The 22,839-nt window shown below is 42.9% G+C and overlaps 4 protein-coding genes across 5 annotated transcripts in view; 1 reads left to right on the forward strand and 3 right to left on the reverse strand.

Moving 5' to 3' along the window:
* Positions 1-22,839, forward strand: part of LOC135089468 (uncharacterized) — a 120,634-nt gene that overhangs the window by 47,221 nt on the left and 50,574 nt on the right. Inside the window, exon 4 of the mRNA XM_063985049.1 lies at positions 19,060-19,152. Coding sequence (XP_063841119.1) covers positions 19,060-19,152 — 93 coding nt within the window. The remainder of the gene's footprint in view (positions 1-19,059; positions 19,153-22,839) is intronic.
* Positions 2,427-6,870, reverse strand: LOC135089498 (complement factor H-like). The gene is made up of 7 exons (XM_063985074.1): positions 6,804-6,870; positions 6,499-6,689; positions 6,195-6,282; positions 4,585-4,709; positions 4,054-4,251; positions 3,513-3,695; positions 2,427-2,993 (listed from the first exon to the last, which is right to left on the reverse strand). Exons 2-7 carry the CDS (start codon positions 6,653-6,655, stop codon positions 2,755-2,757), a joined length of 990 nt encoding a protein of 329 aa, XP_063841144.1. The 5' UTR covers positions 6,656-6,689; positions 6,804-6,870; the 3' UTR covers positions 2,427-2,754.
* On the reverse strand, positions 7,063-9,553 carry LOC135089499 (uncharacterized). Its single transcript, XM_063985075.1, has 5 exons — positions 9,423-9,553; positions 9,107-9,205; positions 8,702-8,789; positions 7,498-7,600; positions 7,063-7,234 (listed from the first exon to the last, which is right to left on the reverse strand). The coding sequence occupies exons 2-5, from the start codon at positions 9,130-9,132 to the stop codon at positions 7,083-7,085; spliced, it is 369 nt and encodes a 122-aa protein (XP_063841145.1). The 5' UTR covers positions 9,133-9,205; positions 9,423-9,553; the 3' UTR covers positions 7,063-7,082.
* The window catches only part of LOC135089784 (ribosome-binding protein 1-like), a 45,297-nt gene continuing 42,240 nt past the window's right edge, over positions 19,783-22,839 (reverse strand). For both annotated transcript variants that reach the window (XM_063985819.1, XM_063985820.1), the window contains exons 2-3: positions 22,400-22,506; positions 19,783-21,765 (exon numbers count right to left, since the gene is read on the reverse strand). In XM_063985819.1, coding sequence (XP_063841889.1) covers positions 20,726-21,765; positions 22,400-22,493 — 1,134 coding nt within the window. In that variant the 5' untranslated portion in view covers positions 22,494-22,506 and the 3' untranslated portion in view covers positions 19,783-20,725. The remainder of the gene's footprint in view (positions 21,766-22,399; positions 22,507-22,839) is intronic.

Here is a 22,839-nt window from a genome sequence, read left to right on the forward strand (position 1 = left end):
CTTTTTTTTTTTTTTTCATATGAGCAGCAAGTTGAAGTTTTTTTTTATATTTCGTTATAGTTTTGGTACTTTAGACCGATTTATTGACACGTAAAAACGGTATTACCAGAGGCATCTAGTAAAACTTTTCATGATTTAAATTCCCTAAACAATTGTCGGCATGTTTCTGACCTTGCAAATATGAAAAGGAAGCGAAAAACTAGTTCTTGAGTTAGGTGACATCACTGCAAATCTCACATAGTTCTTGTAAGTTACTACATTTTTCCATCCACTTTCCTTATTTATCCACTTTTTTTGCATATATGAATACTTAAAAGTGTACCTCCTGGACGAGAGAGTTCCACTTTGAGTCCCACACAGTCATTGCAATTCACTTTAGTTTTGCATCCACTTTCATTAAAGGCCTTGACTGTGTCGTTGTAAACATGATAAATAGCAAAAAGTTTAGTTCCCGGACGACAAGACCCCTCCCTTGGAGTCCCGCATACTCACTCTGTTGGCAGGTGGTGATAGTCTTCCATCCCTCGGAGGTGCAGCTCACTGTGATGGTGGTGAGGGAGACGTTCTCATTGTTGCGATGTTTGGCAGGGCATTCCAATATCACCTCATCTCCAAACCTCCCCGGCTCCCTCTCCGGCCACTCCATTATCACAGTGCCGAAGTCTGGAGGATCCCTACATGCTGAGGAATTGAAACGAGGCGAGGTAGTGACAGGATCCATCTTTTTGACCTGACGTTTGAATCTTTTTGTATTTCCTTTGATTTTTGGCTATTTGAATTTGAAGCTGTGGAGTATATAATAAATGGAAATTAGGAGAAATCGAGAAAATATCAGTAATTTGTAATGACGTTTGAATCATATCACGATTTCTCTAATATTTGTTTGAATTGATTTAAAAAGTTGTGGAGTATATTACACATGGCAGCAGAGACATCGAAAAAATATCTGTCGTTTTCTTTAAAGAAATTTGATGGTCTTTTCAAACTTCTTTAGCGAGTCTTTGCCTGATTCGAATTATCTGCCAAAAAGATAAACTTGTACGGTATGACAAGCAGAAAATATGGAGATAAAGAGGAAAGATTAATCGTCTCTAATTTTCCTAGCGAATCTTTCCCTGTGTTTCCATCGATCTGAAAGGAAACTTGAAACATATAGTAAGGATTTGCTTATACACACACACACACACACACAAGAAAAAAGAACAAGAAAGACAGATCCACAAATATTAACAGGCATTTCTGTCTTTCCATGAATGTATGAAAAAATAAGTTTGGAAATTGTGGTGGAAGGATCTGTTGGCGCACAAGAAAGGGTTCCTCACACAGGATGCAGGGGTTGGTGGCCAGCCAGCCATCAGGCGTGCACACGGCGGTGATGGTGGTGTCGTTGAGGGACTCGTTATGGTAGTGACTCGACCTGCAGTTGATGGAAATCTCGTCGTCCAGCCTTCCCGGTGCTATGGAATCATTCCACAGCGCCTTATACTGCGTCAGGTCGGGGGCCACGAAACACACTGGTGACAAGAGAGAGAGAAAAAGAAGAAAGATCAAGATTTCGAGTATTTATGAAAGAAGAAAGCGAATGTATAAAGGGAAAAAGGAGATTATGACTTCAGAGAATGAATGAGAAGATAAATCACAAAAAGAAATGCATGAAATAATAAAAAAGAATATATAGGACAATAGAAAATGAATACCACCACCAAAACCCACAAGAAACCAGGAACCAGTAGAGGCGGTACCCAAACAAACACAAGTCACCGGGAAGTTGCATAGCTTATTTCCCACCTTGCTCGCAGATGGTGGCGTTTGTCCAGCCTTCATAGTTGCAGTGGAGGGTCTGCTGGGTCTCCAGGCTCGGGTACTGGTAGAGACCCGTATTGCAGGTGACTTCCACTGAGCTACCCTCGGGCCAAGGCTCCGTAGAGATCCAGTCAGTTGAGGCATTGGTCACTGTTGGCTCATCCTCGCACACTACGAGAGATTGAGTGATTGGTTGATGGGTCGATGGATTAGAACAAAGGAAAACAGAACGCCGGTCACTATTGCCTCATTTCACACACTACGAGAGACTGACAGATGGGTTGGTCGATGGTTTAGAATCAGATAATAGGGCGCCGGCCACTATTGGCTCGTCTCTTACACTGCGAGAAATTGAGTGATTGAGTGATTGAAATGACAATAATAATAATAATAATAATAATAATAATAATAATAATAATAATAATAAAATAATAATAATAATAATAATAATAATTATTATTATTATTATTATTATTATTATTATTATTATTATTATTATTACTATAAGAAGGAAAGGCTTGGAGATTATTGAGAAAATTTCAACTTCTGTAATTAATTTGTTTATTTATTAATTTATTTGTTTTTCTCTGGGTCAAGGAGCAAGAGATTGAGTGGCCTTTATTCTCCCAGTTTTGTGTGCCTCTGATCAATTTTGTGTGCCTCTGATCAGAGTCTTCGACACTCAGGAAACAGATGAATCAAAATAATATAGTTGAGTGGGTATACATTAACAATATTCCATTTAACCATGAAATATTCTTGGCACATGCTATAATATAATGAGTGACTGATCCATGCTAGTCTTTGGTATCACTACGGATGAAAACTGCAGCTGTGGAAGCATAATAACACTTATAAGAAGGACACAGCACAGCACCTTCTTGACAGGCAGGCAGGCTCTCCCAGTCAGCGTATTGGCGGTAAAGTTACATATCCTTCAACAAAATCCTCTCATAAACATAACAAGTAAACCCGCTGTACTAGTGGCGAAGGAAACAGCACCTCACCTTTCTCACAGGCAGGCAGGTCCTCCCAGCCATCGTATTGGCAGGAGAATGACATCTCTGTGGTATCCGCCTCGATGAAGTGGTAGCCTTCCAAGCAGGTAGCGGCGACGTTATCACCCACCCGCCACTTGTCATCCCACCAGGTCGTTGTCGCATTGCCAACCAAGGGCTCTCCCAGACATCCTAGGCAGGGATGCGTGTAGGGAGTAAGAGAGAGAGAGAGAGAGAGAGAGAGAGAGAGAGAGAGAGGGGGAAATTCAGGGACAAACAGGTAAACACAGAAGCAGACAGGATAAAAAGAATAAGGTAACAAAGAAACAGAGAAACAAGTGGATATAGACAAACAGAACAGCAAAAAGACAAAGAGAGAGAGAGAGAGATAGACAGAAAGGTAGGCATAGACACATTTAGAGAGACAGGGAAATATACACGTCAAATCAAAGAGAGTACTGTAATAAATTTAGACAGACAGCGAGATAAACATACCCTTATCAAAGCAAATAAGTAAGACGACCTACAAAAAAAAAAAGTGCAAAAATAGATAAAAAAAAAAATCAATAACATAAAAGAAGCAGTAGTAAGACCTCCAAGAAATAAATGAAAATACAACACGATGATAAAAAGATAAACCAAAATCTATCACTGAAAAAAATAAATCAATAAAATAAAATACAATAAAATAAAAGAATAATGACACCATACCTCTTTGGCACTCGAGGCTATCCCATCCCGTCGAGGTGCACAACACTTCCTGGTCTCTCTTGTTGTGGGCCACCAGGTAGCTGTCCTCGCACGTCACTGTCACCAAGGCGTTCACCATCCAGGGCTCGTCGCTGTCAGGGGTGAGGGAGTTGGTGATGTCCTCGTTTGGTGGTATCATGCAACCTGTGGGATGGTGTGCTGGCTTGCTGCGGTGGGTTTTGATGCGATGGTTGAGTTTTTTTTCTCTCTCTCTCTCTCTCTCTCTCTCTCTCTCTCTCTCTCTCTCTCTCTCTCTCTCTCTCTCTCTCTCTTCCCTTGCACTCTGAATGAAGAATCAAGCATCTGTTCTCTACATTTATTAATTAATTAATTTATTTATTTGTTAATTAATTAATTTAATTATTTCTATACCATCATACACCAACAAGAATTTGTTTACATATCAACCCCTGTTCTACTAAAACACACACACACACACACACACACACACACACACACACACACACACACACACACACACACACACACACACTGCACTTACGGTTACACTCTTTCACTTCCGTGCCATTGTAGTCGTAGGTTCCATTATACTCCGTGCACGTAAACAGCTGCTCCACCTCGCCGTCAGCCGTGCCCATGCCAGGATAGCAGTTGTACTTCATCCAGTGCGTCTCGTAACCAGGGTACGTGGAGTTTTCGATCGTCATGTGTGGCTTGCTAGGAAGACTCTCGTTGCACACTGCCAGAGAGATGAGACGAGGTGAGCAAAGTACAGGTGTGTTAGGGAAGTGTTCGGTTAGGTTCTGAGGATCGTGTTGGGTCGTTTGTGTTGTTGCTTTGGATGAGATGTCTTTGGTTGCTGAGTGACATGTAGGGTGGTGCGAGACAGGGAAGCGGGATGTTCTGATGCTCGTGTTTGTGTTGTTTTGGGTGTAATGTCTTTGTTTTGTTTTGTGTTTATGCTGGAGGGTGAAGTGGGTCATTCTCTACCCTGTAAGCCTCCTCTGTGTCATTCCCGCGTTCTGCCTCCGTCCTTCCAATTTCCCGGTGCGTCTACCGGCGTGACACTTACCCACAACGCCGGTGCAAGGGAGTAGTGGCTCCTGCGGCGCCCACCCTCCCAGCTGGCCGTGACACTGGCGTTCCTGCTTTTCCTTGTTGCCCACCTCCGCGTCCACGAAGAAGCCTGGGTGACAACTGTGGAACGGGATGCTCTTGTTACCATCTTTGGAAACACTTATGTGCAGCACCTCCACTCCTTTGAAAAACTGAAGTGACACGGATTTTTAAAAAGTGAAATATAGTTAAAATTTAATGTTATTATCTATGCACCATTCCTATGAATGGTGCATAGAATATTTAAAGTATGCAAAACGTATCTCCTGTAAGTAAGGAAAACATCTCTATTATCAGATAACAAATTTGAGAATAAAACATTTTTTTCAATTTTTTAAAGGTTCAATTAGAACATTTCTCTCTAATCTACAGATTTTTAAAACCCGAAAAGACGTAAAATCTCTCTCTCTCTCTCTCTCTCTCTCTCTCTCTCTCTCTCTCTCTCTCTCTCTCTCTCTCTCTCTCTCTCTCTCTCTCTCTCTCTCTCTCTCTCTCTCTCTCTCTCTCTCTCTCTCTCTCTCTCTCTCTCTCTCTCTCTCTCTCTCTCTCTCTCTCTCTCTCTCTCTCTCTCTCTCTCTCTCTCTCTCTCTCTCTCTCTCTCTCTATATATATATATATATAGGAAGTTTATAGCAGTACAGTGTTCTTCAAACTTTCTAAACTTTGTTCAGAAATGAAATATGGTTAAGTTAAATGTTGTTATCTTCACACACACTACTGTGAACACACAAACACGCACGATGTGTCTCCTTTACGCAAGGAACATAACTCTAGTATGAGGTAATAAAAAAAAAAAATTGATATCAAAATTATCATTTTTTTTTTCAGGTCCGGTCCTAGGAAAAAAAAAAATGCGATTGAAAATGTCTCTTTAAACTGCAGAATTTTTAATGATGAAATGCAAAGGTAAAATATGTATATGGAAAGCTTATATCAATCAGTAAAGTGTGTTTTTTACTGTGTGTTTTTTTATGATTCTAGTAGTAGATTAGCAAGATTTCTTCATGATTAACAGGAAAAACACTCTTGACAATCAGGCTAATAGTGTGGCCTGTGGATTGAGAGCCAGGCTAATAGTGTGGCCTGTGGATTGAGAGCCAGGCTAATAGTGTGGCCTGTGGATTGAGAGCCAGGCTAATAGTGTGGCCTGTGGATTGAGAGCCAGGCTAATAGTGTGGCCTGTGGATTGAGAGCCAGGCTAATAGTGTGGCCTGTGGATTGAGAGCCAGGCTAATAGTGTGGCCTGTGGAAATAGTGGTGGTGAGAGAGCAGAGCCTTTCAGAAAACGGGCCTTGGAATAATTACCGGAACCGGTTGGAGATGACACTTGCACATGCAACTACTCTCTCTCTCTCTCTCTCTCTCTCTCTCTCTCTCTCTCTCTCTCTCTCTCTCTCTCTCTCTCTCTCTCTCTCTCTTTCTCTTTCTCTCTCTCACACACACACACACACACACACACACACACACACACACACACACACACACACACACACACACACACACACACACACACACACACACACACACACACACACACACACACACTTCACCACGAGTGTTACTCACGAGTATGTAAGAGTTTCAAAAACGGAGCGATTATGGAAGGTGCGTTGAATATTCATAAAACTGTAGCGAGGCGGAGCTGTCCAGCATCCTGTTGGAAAGGAGTGGAAAGGTAAAGAAAATGCGTCCGTTTTACCATCCACATAACTCTTAAGACGTCAGTTAACTACCTTTCCACCTGCACTCCTTACTTATCTTACTGAAAGAGTGAAGAAATAATAAAGAAAACACGTCCATTTCAAAAACCCACATAACGTAATCCTTTGAAATTCAGTTAACTACCTCTCTTCCTGCGCTCCTTACTCACCGAGCGGACCGTGAAACTCGCAGACGTAAAACGGGGTGGTGGTGCCGAAGTCCGTGGGCGCGAGGACCCAGGAGGCATTCTGGGTCACGCTGAGGAAGAGGTGCTGTGTTCCCTCCACTGATGACCTGTTGACAGCGCTGTGCACTTCTGCTGACATCTCGTACAGGTCACCCAGAGACGCGTCGCCAAACCTGGTGGAAAGTAATAGGCATGTTTTATGACTCTCTCTGTTTGTCTGTCAGTCTATGTTTGTTTGCTTATCTCTCTCTCTCTCTCTCTGAAGACACACGTACTGAAATACTCACGCCACGTTTAGTCCAATGGCCACGTCTGCAGTATCATGGGTATCCCAGTCCACTTTATTCCTGTTCACAAAATTATAATACTCAACATTAATAAACTGAAAAAAAAAAAAGCGTAACAAGAGATTTCCCATGATAATAATTACATGTAATAGCTAGTAATGTAAGTTTTATGATTTTTTATTTATTTATTTATTTTATTTATTTATTTGTTTATTTATTTATCTATTTATCTATTTATTTTTATCGTGAGAGCTAACCGCGATGAACAGAGCGAGTTCGTCAATCTGTGACATGGTGGTCGGGTGGGCAAGGCCTGAACCCTCCTTGTTGCAGGTGGCGAGGAGCGTCCAGGAAGGTGGGTTCAGGGGAAGGGGATTCGATCAGCTTGTAGCATATGGTTCCCACTTTCTCGTAATCCTCCGGACACGTCACTGTGGAGTAGAAGGGATCAGGTGTTGAGAGATATTTGTACTGCTAACTGATGTTGCGACTGCTACTAGTGCTACTGCTGGTGGTGCTGTTACAGCTACTACTTGCAAAATTAACTCTACATAGCAAAGTGGGCGATGAGAAAATGTTAAGCTGTTAGTTTTCCGTGACAAGTGAACAGTCGTTTTCTGTTTGTCTACTACATGTGGCGTGCACCTTGATTTCATGAATGCTGCTGCTGCTGCTGCCAACACCCCAATCTCACCTGGCCACATGCAGATTGCACTACTGACAGGATCGTGACAGTATGTGAGGAGCCAGTGTTTAACATCGCTGTTCTTCATCACCACGCATAGATCACCTGCTCTCTGTTAAGAAGAGATTCTCGTTATTGTGTCTGCTAGTATGCCTTCTATATATATGGGCCACTTGCTGAAACACTTCTGCACCGCACCGCCACTGCATTCAAAAGTTCAAAGTTTGAGGGTTATATGGGTTTGTAAAGAAGAATCATTGTACTTATGTAAAATATTCATTTGAGTTCTTACTAGTGGTGTGTAGAAAATAATCATATTTAACTTTAAAAAAATGTCACTAGATTTTTTTTTTATTAATATTTTCATATAAGTATTCTTCTTTTCGTGATTTAGTCATACATAATCTTAGAGGAAACTTTTCATAACAAAAACTGTTGAGTGTTTTTGTAAAGGACCTTAGTTAAAAAAAAAGTGAAAAAATTAAATTTAAGTATTTTCTCAGATAATTGGGATATGTTCCTTACTTAAATAAGAACCACTGTACATATGTAAAATATTCTTTAGAGTTCTTAGGAGTAGTGCGTAGATAATAACCTTATTTTACTTAAGAAAAAATGACACCAAAAAACACACTTTGTGGATTAATATATTCCTTTTATATTAATATTCTTCTAATTTTCCTGATTTAATCATCAGTGATCTTAAAGTAAAACTTTTAATCGTATCTTTTATTTTTGTACAGGTACAAGTGAAAAAAAAAATCAATGTACTAATTTTTATGTGATGAGTGAAATATGTTTCTTAGTTAATGGCATTCTTATTATTCTTGTGACATTAGCGAGATTTCTACCTTGTTAAGAGGAGGAACACTCTTGAGAAGCCGGCTAATCTTGTTTGAGGCCTTTGAAAACAGTCATAGTGAGAGAGCAAAGCATTTCTGAATACAGGCCATAGTTGAGCAAAATTCGGGTATAAACAAAAAGGTGCTCACCTGAGGATTAATCAGTTTTCCAGGTAGTTACCTTCCTGTTTGCACCTGACTGATGTTTAAGACTGTACTGGAGATATAATTAGGAATATTTTAGCATTTTCATCAGCTATATCACAGCTAGCATCTCTCTCTCTCTCTCTCTCTCTCTCTCTCTCTCTCTCTCTCTCTCTCTCTCTCTCTCTCTCTCTCTCTCTCTCTCTCTCTCTCTCTCTCTCTCTCACCCATTCACTGAGAGTCACGTTGGTGTCGTCCGTAATGACAGTGTTATCCGGCACGGCAGGTATATAGGCGTATGGTTCTTTCTTGCTTCTGAAAATGAAGGCAGGTGTAAAATATACAGCTGTGAATTCAGGAATTCAGAAAATGTTCGTGTGTGTGTGTGTGTGTGTGTGTGTGTGTGTGTGTGTGTGTGTGTGTGTGTTGTTGGGAGTTTTCATGTGTATGCAAGTATTTTATATAATCTGTAGAAAAATATATATGAAAAAGCAAAGGAACCACCTTGTCCACCGCCAACACCTGCACCTCCATAACTTACTCCTTAAACCCTCGTACTTGTTGTTACTGAGCGTGACTTTAACTTTCGTCCACTTACACACTTATCGTGACACATAACAAAGGGCGCTTACTTAACGTAGTATCCTGTCAGGATCATCAAGTCATTCCTTAAACTGCTGACATCATCAAAGCTAGTGATGAAAGCCAGCGCGGCATTACGTTTAGCGCACCTGAGAGAGAGAGAGAGAGAGAGAGAGAGAGAGAGAGAGAGAGAGAGAGAGAGAGAGAGAGAGAGAGAATTATTATCGGTGCTTGATTGACTTAGGTATAATATATCATAAATTTTACCACTATACGTAATCACCATGAAACACACACACACACACACACACAACACACACACACACACACACACACACACACACACACACATAATGTTTTACTCACTCTTGGCTGCTTTTGATGAGGTCTCCGTTACTCGACACAAGTGTAAGACAAGATATCCCGTCTCTGCTCCTGATGTAGTTGTCAGGGCAGAGTATAGGGTAACCTGATGGAGAGAGAGAGAGAGAGAGAGAGAGAGAGAGAGAGAGAGAGAGAGAGAAATACGTTACCAGCATTGTCTCATGCATTGCACACACATATACGTGCTATTATCATCATCATCATCATCATCATCATCATCATCATCATCATCATCATCATCATCAGTCATCATTGAAATACACGGCAGTCCTGGTACACTGGTGCTGTGCTGTTCACCTTCATTTAGTCGTCTAATCTACGTACTGACGGTGTCCCTAGAAAACCTGACTGATACCAGGCTCTGAAACACAGTACAAGTGAATACGATGCTATACTCGATCTCTACCCGGGACAGCACGTTACCTCGGTGTGGCCGGACCCAGACCAACACGGCGGTCGTCTTGGTTATCCTGGGAGGTGGAGTAGCCCTAGGTGGAGCGGCGGTGAAGAGAGAGGGAGAGGACAAGTGGTTCATAAATTCAAAATCTTTTGCTTTGTTATTGTTTGGGTTCATGTCGCCCTCACTTCCCGTTTATGAAAACAATGGAACTGAATGGCACTGAGGAATATAGGGTAGTGTTAGTGGTATTATTATCATTTATGTCATTATTATTATTATTATTGTTATTATTATAATAATTATTATTATTATTATCATTACTACTACTACTACTACTACTACAACTACTACTACTACTACTACTACAACTACTACGATTATTACTACTTTTATTTCATCATCACTTAACAACAGTAACAACCAATTCAGAAGCTTGCCTGCATGTCACTGTATTTTCCCCACCAGCATTCGTCACCGTCCTCAGGACAGAAGGCCTCTATATCTCTCACGACATCACCTGCAATGACCAGTAATAGGCAGTGACACACTCAAAACGCACGCATGAAAACACACACACACACACACACACACACACACACACACACACACACACACACACACACACACACACACACACACACACACACACACACACACACACACACACATATTAGATATTTTAAAACGAATGGAGAAAATTATAACATTTATTGAATGGGGAAAGATGGTGATGCTGTAAAGAAGACAGAGAAGGTGAAATTTGTAATGGATGTGGCTTGTCCTCCCCTCCTTACCCAGGCCGCCTGTGTTGTCCCCGAGGCTCACCAGGAATCCCGTGCCGTTGAGAAAGAGGTTGTTATAAGTCGCCCACTCCTGTGATGGTACAAACAAGTGGTCATTTCTTATATATTGTCATAGAATCTTTCTTAAAAGAACTCAGCTTTCTCTGACACAAAATACTCTGCCATCAACTTACACGAGTGGTAATATCAGATGCACATAGGCATAGCCATAAGAATCAGTACATACATGATAAGTCCTGAGGTTACACAGTTTGTTTCTGCCGTTGATACGAGCAGATACAGCCCCTCTCACAGCTGCCACTGACTCGGGTCAGTGGCGAGGAATGTATCCCTAGGATACGTTCCTTGCAGCCTAGTGCAGAGAGTAAACACGACGAATCCAGACATCTGCTGGTCGCCAACAAGTACCCAGCGTCAAAGGTCGCTACTCTGTTTAACCCACCAACAGGGAAGGGTGTATAACGAACGTCAAACTACCCACTAAGCTGAGAAAGAACTACTTAGTCTTTGCCAGGGAGCACAGGCAATGTAGACAACACATCAGTTGAGTACAGTTTGCTGTTGGACGACCGCCCACAGTAACAAAACCACCCACGTCCAACAAAGACATTATACACTCTGGCCAGAGAACAGCCTATTTACCGTCTCCCAAAAGGCAGACCCACACCTCCGATACAGCTGGTGGAGCCTGGGGAGAAGGTAGACAGCTGTAATCTAGCAGAATATTATACAATCCTCTGGTCTGCCCTACTCACCGCTGTAGGCCCCAAGACCAGTAGCATTTAACGAGCACACAACACAACGCCTTCACACACAACCCACAACAGTACACTGCATTCCGGCAGATACGGGGAACAAAACAGGTGTCTGCTTCCACCAAAGTCTAGGCACAGATACAAGAGACAGCCGACCAATGCAAGACTGCGGGTAGAGTCACACTCCACACCATAGGAGCAGCAGGAAATATAGAGGCACACATGCTCCTTGGCACAGTATCTGGGTGGTCCCAGATCCAGGCCTTCTGTAGCGCCCTAACTATACCCATTATAACAAGGTGTCACAAGATTATCCCCCACCCACAGGTATAAATTCAATATGCCCTTCCTATTCAGACTTTAAAACCTCTCTAAACTATGTGACCAGCCTATTCGATATCTCGCCTGCTACTGAGCAGCGAAGTGTGGGAACACTCGTCCGCCCCTAGACTGTGTAGCGCCAAACGAATGGCCTCAAGACTGGGATCAGGGGGGAAGGAAGGGAGGGGGGGAGAGGAGAACTGGGGCGTTGAGAGGCCCAGCCTCTTCTTCCTCCCCCTCTTTTTTCTCCTCGCTCTTTCCGCTCTGTGTTCTGTACAGTCTCTAATGCGTAACAATATCAGCAGATCAAAGTTACCATTTTACTCTACTGTTTTTCTGTTATTTCCTTGATTTGTAACCTATCCCCCCACCACTCAGCTTTTCTTGCATCCCAGTTCATGTAGCTTTCTTTCAATAAACAGTTAGACAGATCAAAGCTTTATGGACAGCTTTCCGGGTAGGCCGGCGTGCCGTCACCTGCAGAAGCAGTAGGCTAAGGACTGTATGTTGCACGGCTATAGAGTTGAGTGCTGAGGTATACATACTCACTTTTGTCTGGCCGGAACTAGTTTTTTCATAGATGACCATATCGTGTGGTATCGGGGTGTCTCCTTCCCAGTGCATACCAATCAAGTTCTTCAGACCTGTGAGGAAAAGACAATGTCACACACGTCTTTAGTTTTGGCATGGCATTTTCTAGTGATAATGCTTACTTAGTATTCCAGTACTTAGTACATAGTATGCCAGTAGTTTCAATTGCACACTCGTGTTGCTTCAAATGACTTTTATTGACGTGGCTGTGAGATTTATTGACTTTTTTTTTCTGAGCTATGTAGTCAAATTTATTTATTTATTTATCTTTTTATTTTATTTTATTTATTTTTTTTTTTTGTCCTCGTCAGCACTGCCAGACGTGGAGGCAGGAATCTATTTGATTTTACGAGTTGTAAGCAACGCTCTCTCTGGTGGAAACATTTCTCTGAACAAAACTGGTAAGCCCAACTCACAGTGACCCTCATGTTGCCCATTCATGGTGACGGTATTCAGCCATTCTTTGACGATGCATTGATGTAATACAACAGCAGCGTCCCATGGACAAATCCTTTCTGCACAGCATTACGAGACAGCACGAAAGACGCATGTTACAAAACAGGCAACAGAAACCAGGAGGTAATGTGACAGGGCGAGCACGGCCTCATGGTGGATGCCATCCTGACGCGCCACGCTGTGAGTACTACAGGGACTGTGACGCACATGCATTAACTGACAGACCGCAGGCCTCACTCACCAATGAAATAGTGACTTAGCCTGCCTTGCTTGTCTTGAGCCGCTGACTTAGTGAGGCTGAAGGAGTCTGATCCCCTCACAATTCTCAGCACTAAAGTGAGGTCCCTCTTGCAGTATACCTGAAAGAAACGTGCCGATTCATGCGAAGGAACGATATGATATTACCTTTGCTGATGTATGAATTTAGCCAGCTGGTGTTCAAATGTTAATGCACTCCTATAATAATGAACTCATTTACATTAGTTTGTATCAAGGAATTATATATATATATATATATATATATATATATATATATATATATATATATATATATATATATATATATATATATATATATATATATATATATATATATATATATATATTTATTTATTTATTTATTTATTTATTTATTTATTTATTTATTTATTTATTTATTTATTTATTTATTTATTTATTTATTTATTTATTTATTTATTATCTATTCATTTATTTTCTTTTATGTTACTAACAATAAATGATGACGATTTTTATATTCATGATGGCTTAATTTATATTCATGATAATATTTCCTTCAATTCAGATAACATAGGAAAGAAACTGAAAGTTGCGCTTCACTTCAGTCTAATTTGTCTTAGGATGAATTATGGCCAAGGTTACATTTTGACCTGTAGAGCAGCTTAGCAGGAGGCAGGTGTGATTTCAGTCTGACTCATATTTGACACTACAAGAGTTACAAGGAAATGATCTTCCTTAACAATTTTAAGCTGCATTCACTTGTGTGTGTGTGTGTCTGTGTGTGTGTGTGTGTGTGTGTGTGTGTGTGTGTGTGTGTGTGTGTGTGTGTGTGTGTTGTGAGGTGATGATTATGTAGTTAAGAGACAGGCAAAAAAAAGTAAATAAATAAATAGATGAATGACAATGATGGAAGATAAGAGCAAAGTTTGCCTAGTGTGTGTGTGTGTGTGTGTGTGTGTGTGTGTGTAAGAGAGAGAGGAGAGAGAGAGAGAGAGAGAGAGAGAGAGAGAGAGAGAGAGAGAGAGAGAGAGAGAGAGAGAGAGAGAGAGAGAGAGAGAACCCCTTCTCTGTTTCCCACGTATCATTGAGCTCGCATACTCGTGTCTTAATCCGAGGACACATGATCTACACCTGCTCCTGTAATTTAGACCTGCACTGTACTTACACCTGCGCTCATGACTTACCCTAACTGGGCTGCCGTATTTCAGGGGACAAATGTCATAAGCACCGTCATTGCTTTCATAAAGCTCCGAGCATTCTCTCTGCCTGTTGCACTCTGCGGGGACAAGAGACATTGTGTTAGTTGTTGTTTTTGTTAGTGCTGCTGGTATTGTTTTCTCTCTTCTTTATTTTCTTCTTCATAATGTTTAACATTATCATCATCACTCCTTATATGTATACACATGTCTCAAAATTCACGTCATTTAATAATTTTAAATTAAAACGAAGAATTTACGGAAAAAGATCACAAAAAGTCCAGATAATCACTAATTACAGCGTCAGTTTAACACAGGAACAGCCTGTTATTATTTTTCCTCGCACATGCGATGCCAAAACGCGCTCACCTCAACAAAAAAAAAAAAAAAAAGAGGGAGGTGGAGTTGGAAAGAGAGAGAGAGAGAGAGGAGAGAGAGAGAGAGAGAGAGAGAGAGAGAGAGAGAGAGAGAGAGAGAGAGAGAGAGAGAGAGAGAGAATCACCTTGCAGGCACTCGTCATCAATGGGTGTCCATTCGCCATTAATGCAGTAAGTAAAGAGGCCATATTTTTCTGTTGACGTCCTTTCGCCGAGATCACACCAGTAATACACTGCTATGTCATCATTATTCGAGTTTTGCCACTCTTTCTTGCCCTTATATCTAGAAAGTTGTGGAGGGGCAGCGTTGCAGCCTCCGAAGACTTGGTCAGTCACTGCACAGTGGAGAAGGAGGGCAAGGTTAGGTTAGTTAGGTTAGGTTAGGTCAGGCTCTGCACAAAGGAGAAGGGAGGATAGGTTTGGTCAGGAAGGAGGGAAGATTGGTTAGGAGGGAGAAAAGGCTTTGTTAGGAGAGAGGGAAGATTGGTCAGGAGGGAGGAAAGGCTTGGTCAGGGGCAACACAAAGGAGGGAGGAAAGGCTTGGTCAGGGGCAACACAAAGGAGGGAGGGAAGGCAACACAAAGGAGGGAAGGAAGTGTCATGTGTGTGTTACTTAATTCCTTCACTGCTGGACAGTTTTTTCTCCTTGACCATTTACAAGTTTATTTAGGATTATTTTTGTGTCAAAGTCTTTTAAATAGTTCTGTAGTATAGAAAGAAAAAGATAACACCTTTGTTTTTATGTGTCTCCGTGCAAGTGATCTCTTCACCTTGACATGAATGTGGCCGGGAAGATGGCTATATCAGTTAAAGGGTTAACAACGTAAGGACATGACGTCAGGAAGCTGCAAGGGCCAAGTACACCTACACGTGGCAGTCTCTTTGAAAAAAATGGTCCCTCTTCCCTATTCATGAACTCATCTAAGATTCATAGGAAAAACACCATTAATTAAGATACTCTTCTTTTAAAACTCCCTTATTACTCAATACCAACAACATGATTATTGTATGTCACTCATCTAGCACTCTATCTGTGTGTGTGTGTGTGTGTGTGTGATTCACCTGCGGTCGTCTGCTGGTCACCTAGCCAGCCGTTCCCCTACGGAAAGAGCTCAGAGCTCATAGTGACCGATCTTTGGGTAGGACTGAGACCACTGACACACCTTACACCGGGACAGCGAGGTCACAACCCCTCGAGTTACATCCCGTACCCACTTGCTGCTAGGTGAACAGGGGCTACGCATTAAGAGGCTAGCCCATTTGCCTCGCCGCGCCCGGGATTCGAACCCGGGCCTTCTTGATAGTGTGTGTATGTATGTGTGTGTCTGTATGTGCGTGTGTCGGTGTCTGTATGTGTGTGTACGTACCAACGCATGATCCAGGTTTGCTGCTGCTCAGCATCACCGGGTACCCTGAGGTATCTATCATCCTGCCGTCGTTAGCGCCATCACAGTGCCACGAATATGTGGGACCGAACTGCAGCCGAGAGAGAATAGGATAAGAGTACAGGCAACAAGAGAAAGCGAGATTGACATTAACCTTTTCCTTGATATACGTATATAGTACAGATGTATCTGATGTCAGAATTCAGAGATACGCGGAAGCGGATCTTAAAAACTATGTGGATGTTCCGTAGATGCGGATCCGGACATCCAATTCATCTTTAGTATAAAGTTTTCTCACAACCACCTGAAAATTTTTGACTCTTTTGTACTAGACTTTCCTAAATACGCAGTAATGTAGCTTAGAAAGGACAAGATAAGATCTATTCTTCCTTTCTTTCTGTGTGTGTCCATGCAAATAATGCCTTACAGTGCCTTGCAGTGCCTTCAATGGTGATGACTGTGCCAGTGAAAGGGTTGAGAGAAAGCGAGAGGTATTTGTGCCTTTACCCGTGTGCAATGAACGAGGATGCGTGAGGGAGGGTCAGTTAACCTCGTTTTTACCTTTTCCTTGCACCAACAACAGGACAGACATGAAGCAAGGGAGGGTTCAACAGAAGCTTGCTGCACTGAGGCTTCAAAATGACTCGCTTGTTTGTTCCTATTTGGTTAATGTTTGATACTGGTGCTTATATCTGTATGCGGAAATGTTGAGACACACACACACACACACACACACACACACAGAGAGAGAGAGAGAGAGAGAGAGAGAGAGAGAGAGAGAGAGAGAGAGAGAGAGAGAGAGAGAGAGAGAGAGAGAGAGAGAGAGAGAGAATTTCTCACATCTCTTCTCGTTGGGTCACTGGAAGAACCTGCAATAAAGAAATAGAAATAAAGGTGAAAAAAGTTTGCCACACAGTAGAATAACAGACAAACCAATAATTATCACCGCCAAAATATCACAAGCTTATAAACCATTGATAAAAATGAAGATACAGAGAGAGAGAGAGAGAGAGAGAGAGAGAGAGAGAGAGAGAGAGAGAGAGAGAGAGAGAGAGAGAGAGAGAGAGAGAGAGAGAGAGACTGACCTCCACGAGAACAAGCCAGCAGGAGCAGTAGTTGAAAGCAAAGCACGCCGTTGTTCGCCATTCCTACGCGGTTCCTTGGTGACATTCTCTCTTGAGGTGGAATCCTAAAGAAGACGTCTAGGCCATCCTTAGTCCTCCCTGCGGATTGGTTATTGCTTTGTCTTAACAGATGCAAAGTGCTTTGGTAAGAGTACAAGAACACTGGGGTAGCTAGGCCATCTTGGGTCCTCCCTGTGGATTGTCTGTTTGTCTCTGTAGATGCTCAGTGCTTGGGTAAGACTACAGGAACACTGGGAAGTCTGGCAGAAATATACAGTGTTTTTATCTTGTGCTTCATTCTTGGCTGCCTTTCCTCTAAATCGACCCATGTTTGTATTTGTATTCTATTGTTTTGTCATTCCCTTTTCTCCTATACATGGGTCGTGGATGTACTGCGGTATGGTAATAGAATGTTTGATATGTACAAGAGGAGGAGGGGGAAGAGAGGAAGAGGAGGAGGAGGAGGTGTAAAGGACCCACTTCACTCTCATTTTCACTCTTACATCTCCATCTCTCTCTCTCTCTCCTTCACACCTCTTTCCCTTCTTCCTTTTTCTTAGTCTCTCTCCCGATCATTACTCCCGTCCTATGCCTTCCTCTCCTTCCACTCTCAATCTCACTGTCACATCGCCATATCTCTTGTTCTCTCGCACCTCTCTCCTTTCTCCCCTTGTCTCTTTCTCTCGCTCACAATTTGTTTTCATCCAAATCCGACACCTATCACTCCTATCTCACTCTCACATCTCTCTCTCTCTCTCTCTCTCTCTCTCTCTCTCTCTCTCTCTCTCTCTCTCTCTCTCTCTCTCTCTCTCTCTCTCTCTCTCTCTCTCTCTCTCTCCCTATTTTTTTTATCCAAATCCCGTCACCTACCCACTCACTCTCTCACATATTGATCTCTCTCACGGTATGATAGCCTAACTGCTACAACGCTTGATATGTAGGAAGAAGAGGAAGAGGAGGAAGAAGAGGAGGAGGAAGTGTATGAGAAGGAAGGAAGGAGGAGGTGTAGAGGACTTAGTCAAAATGTGTAATGATACCAAGGTGTAGAAGATAAGGAGGAAGATGAAGAGGAGGAGGAGGATAAAGGAAGGAAGAAAGAGGTGTACAGGACTTAATTAAAATGTGCATGTAGATATGATGCCAAGGCGTGACACAAGAGGAGGAACAAAGGTACTGTACAAGTGTTTTAATATTATGCGAGTCTTGGTGTTTTGGCAAAGAGTACAAGAACATTGGTTTGTATAGATATTTCATTAATTAAAGTAAAAGTTAATAAGAGCTTACGAATATTGGTTCCCTCATCTGGTTCTGTGTGTGTCTGTGTGTTTGTGTGTATTTTCATTGTACAGTTTGCTGCTGGTCTCTCTCGAGACAGCCGGCCGTCCCCTTATGGAAAGAGCTCAGATCTCAATACTGACCAATCTTTGGGTTGGACCGAGACCACTCACACACAGCACACCGTGACAACGAGGTCACAAGTCCTCGACTTACATCCCGTACCTACTCACTGCTAGGTGAACAGGGGCTACGCGTGAAAGGAGAGACACCCAAATAATCTCCGTCCGCCCAGGGGATCGAACCCTGGCCCCTCGGTTGTGAGCCGAGTGCGTTATCACTGCGCTAGCGGACCGTGTGTGTGTGTGTGTGTGTGTGTGTGTGTGTGTGACTTACCTCGTTATCTTGGATGTATAGATGGAGGAACTGAGAGACAAAAGACTGTGACGTCCTTCTCGGTCTCCCTTCCTTCGCTGACTGACAAATCTCGCCACCAACTCATACCCCATACACACACACACACACACACACACACACACACACACACAGACGAGTAGCCAACAAAAAAGCACATCAGGGAAAAACACATACCGAACAAGTAAACAAATGAATCTAGGCAACGTCCAAACAATCCGTGTAAACAATACCTGAAGTCAAGCAAATAATTCCGTAAATAAATGTCTGCACTTATTTTTTTAGGTCACCCTGAACAGATTAAGCAAAACAAACAGGTCGGGCTGGAGATGCACGCACAGGCTGAGGAGGAAGTGGGGACGGAAGGCGGAAGGAAAGGTAAATACGACACGGTACTGTTTTTTATTTATTTACTTCTTCTTTTTTGCACCCCTTTTATTGTTTAGATAAGTTTAGATGCGTTTCGGAGGCAACCCTGAAGAAGTAAAGCAAAGCAAGATAGACACGCCCACAGGTTAAGTTTAAAAGAGCAGGAAGGGAAGGTGAATGAGATAAATTATTGTGTCTCTTCTATTCCCATTTTTATCATTTGGATGAGTTTTAATGAATTTTTGGGACAGTCCGGAACTGGTAAAGCAAAGCAGGTTGGACACACGCACAGGGGGAGCAGGAAGGGAAGGTGAATGAGACTATTTTTTTTTTTTTTTTGCCCCCACTTTTATTGTTTGGATGAGTTAGCTATGTACATGATCCTCAATGTTTTGGTTCTGGAGAAGCGGGACTGCTACGTGGTGGTATTAAATCCTTAAGGTCTCCCTCCTATAGTGTATTTTAGCGTTACATTTTGTTGTTACCCTTTTATTTAATGAGTCTCCAGCGTGTGTGTGTGTGTGTGTGTGTGTGTGTGTGTGTGTGTAGGGACGAGGTGATACTTGTGTTTGTTGAATTAAGAGGTAATTTAATTGAAGTGTTGTTTGGTGTTTGTGGTTGATTTTGATTTGAGAGAGAGAGAGAGAGAGAGAGAGAGAGAGAGAGAGAGAGAGAGAGAGAGAGAGAGAGAGAGAGAGAGAGAGAGAGAGAGAATATGTGTGTGTGTGTGTGTGTGTGTGTGTGTGAGGGAGCAGAAAATCTTTTGCTTTCTGTGCAACCTTGATTAATTATGAAAGAAACAATCCCTTTCTATGCATACACGTGGCACTGAGGGTGATTCACGTCTCCTCCCTCTCACCCCCTTTCCCCTTCATTCCCCCTCGTCTCCCTCCTCACCGTCCCCGTCGCTCACGAGTCCGCCAATAGGGAAGGCTTTGGTCACTTCCACCAGATAATCTTTTTAACTCAGAGATTTATTCATATTCTTTACACCGCTCCTGCAAAGCCACTCTATACTTTCCACCTTAATTAGTGCGGCAGCTTCAGGTAATATTACTCAAGCTATATCTAATTAGGGATTGTTAAGATAAAATGTTCGTAGTGTTTTAATTCATCGTGTATTGAAGTGTCATTTATTTATTTATTTTTTTCCTGACATCAATATACTTTTTTTTTTATTTAATCATTATCGTCATCTTATTCACGTGTGCAGTCCCGCTCACTATGCATCGTTACTCTCACAATGATACGTACAATGTCTGCAGAGTCAGTATCGCAGCGTAGAACAATTATTAGCAATTGGAATAGTAGAAGCAGTGATAACAGTGGTAGTAGCAACAGCAGCAGCAGCGGCAGTAGTAGTAGTAGTAGTAGTAGTAGTAGTAGTAGTAGTAGTAGTAGTAGTAGTAGTGCGAGGCGCCGTCACCGCCACTCCTCCTCGCGTGGGGGGGAGGGCTGCCTCGGGTCCCTAGGGAAGGGCGAGGTGCAGCAGACACAGACCCGCAGACTGTTCATGTCCTCTACAGGTATCACATGCTATTGCCGCGCAGGAACAGGGAAACGAAAGGACTCAGTGGCCGCCTTAGGCCGACAGAACCTCTTCTCTTTCCTCCTCCTCCTCCTCCTCAGCCTCCTCCTCCGGTCTTCGCTCCGGTCCCTGCATCCACGGGTCTCTCTTGCCCAAGAATTCTGAGCCCATAGCGCGCTTACCCAAAAACTCTGATCCCATCGCTCTCTTCCCCAAGAATTCTGAACCCATCGCTCTCTTGCCCAAAAACTCTGAACCCATGACGCGTTTACCTAAAAATTCTGAGCCCATGGCGCGCTTACCCAAGAATTCTGACCCCATTGCTCTCTTGCCAAGGAATTCTGATCCCATCGCTCTCTTGCCTAAAAATTCAGAACCCATTGCTCTTTTGCCCAAGAATTCTGAACCCATCGCACGTTTGCCCAGGAATTCTGAACCCATTGCTCTTTTACCAAGAAATTCTGACCCCATCGCTCTCTTGCCTAAAAATTCAGAACCCATTGCTCTTTTCCCCAAGAATTCTGAACCCATCGCGCGTTTACCCAAGAATTCTGACCCCATCGCTCGCTTGCCTAAAAATTCTGACCCCATTGCACGCTTCCCTAGAAATTCTGAGCCCATCGCCCGCTTACCCAAGAATTCTGACCCCATGGCTCGTTTGCCTAAAAATTCTGACCCCATTGCTCGCTTGCCCAAGAACTCTGATCCCATTTTCTTGTTGAGGAGGAGGGAGAAGTAGCGGGCGAGGCGGCTGCGGGATAAATCTCCTAGAGCCCTTTTGTCCGGCGCATCCTGAAGGTCCCCGGCGCCATTCTGTTCATTATATTGACCAGTGAAGCTCATCTGCTCCTTCTTCAGGTCGTCGGCGTGGTCTCGGTCCTCCTCGGCGACGCAGGGGTCTGGCTCACACATCTTCTCGGTCCCAGACACGGCAATGGACCTTTTGCCCAAGAACTCTGACCCGATTCGTCTCACTCCGCGGCTCAGGATCTGCGGGGCGGCGTAGCGCGGGCCTGGTTGCGCCATGGCCACCAGCAGGTACCGCAACATGGGGTCCCTCGCTGCGCGCTTCTCCACATCACTCTGGCTTTCATCTGTGGGGTACAAGCGGAGTACTATTAGGCTTCGTGTTTTTAGGTGCTTTGGGTATCATTACGACTGTTTTGAAAGGCTACATGATGAGTCGAAGTCCAGGAATCTTACACGCTTTGTTTGTATACTTGAGTGGGATACAGTAAGGCTTGCATTCTTGAGCACTTTAGATTATCATAAGGACTGCTTTCAAAGGCTACGGAGGTGATAAGTCAAGGGTCAGTATTCTTACACGCTTTGTTTGTATAATAAGACACAATAAGGCTCGTATTATTATGCACTTCAGGTTATCATTAGGACTGTTTTCAAAGGTTATTGTAATGATGAGTCGGGTCCAGTATTTTTAAACGCTTGGCTTTCTCATCAAGACTGTTTTCAAAGGCCGCAGAAATGATCCACCGAGATTATTTGTGATGTTCTCGTGTCTGTTCTTGGTAATGGCAGTGTAGATTTCTTGCTTAACTGTTACTAAAAACACGAAAGCACTCTTGAAGAAAAACTTGATGATTTCTGGTGAAGGAAATTAAAAGCAGTAGAGGTGAGATGAAGAAACGGTTAGGAATACGAGCTTATTGTCATTACACACACACACACACACACACACACACACACACACACACACACACACACACACACCTGGCTGAGTGTTCTGCAGGGCGGCGGACAGGACACAGGACACGCAGGAAAGCACCACGATACACTTGGTCAGGCATGGCGTTCCCTGCACCATCACACCTCTGCTCCTGCCAGGGAAAAAAAAAAAAAATGTAACAGCAGCAGCAGTTTTAGTAGCAGAAGTAGTAGAAATAGTAGTTTCCCATTACTTCCCGCCAAGTATCCCGTTTTCTATCACATTACAGAGTGTGGGATACGTGACGTCACCACAACAGTCTCAAGTGTCCTTTATTTCGTATTTTGTACTGAAAGCTGTTGTAGTGTGGCGTTGCTGCTCACCAGACAGGACCAAGGCACAGAGGAGGTAAGACTTGCACAGTGTGGTTAAGTTATTCAAGGAAAGGAAAGCGATAATGAGTAAGAGAAGAGAGGAAAGGAAAGGAAGGGGAAGTGGGGGGGGG

Source organism: Scylla paramamosain, chromosome 33 (genome assembly GCF_035594125.1).
Source record: "Scylla paramamosain isolate STU-SP2022 chromosome 33, ASM3559412v1, whole genome shotgun sequence".
Classification (NCBI taxonomy): Eukaryota; Metazoa; Arthropoda; class Malacostraca; order Decapoda; family Portunidae; genus Scylla; species Scylla paramamosain.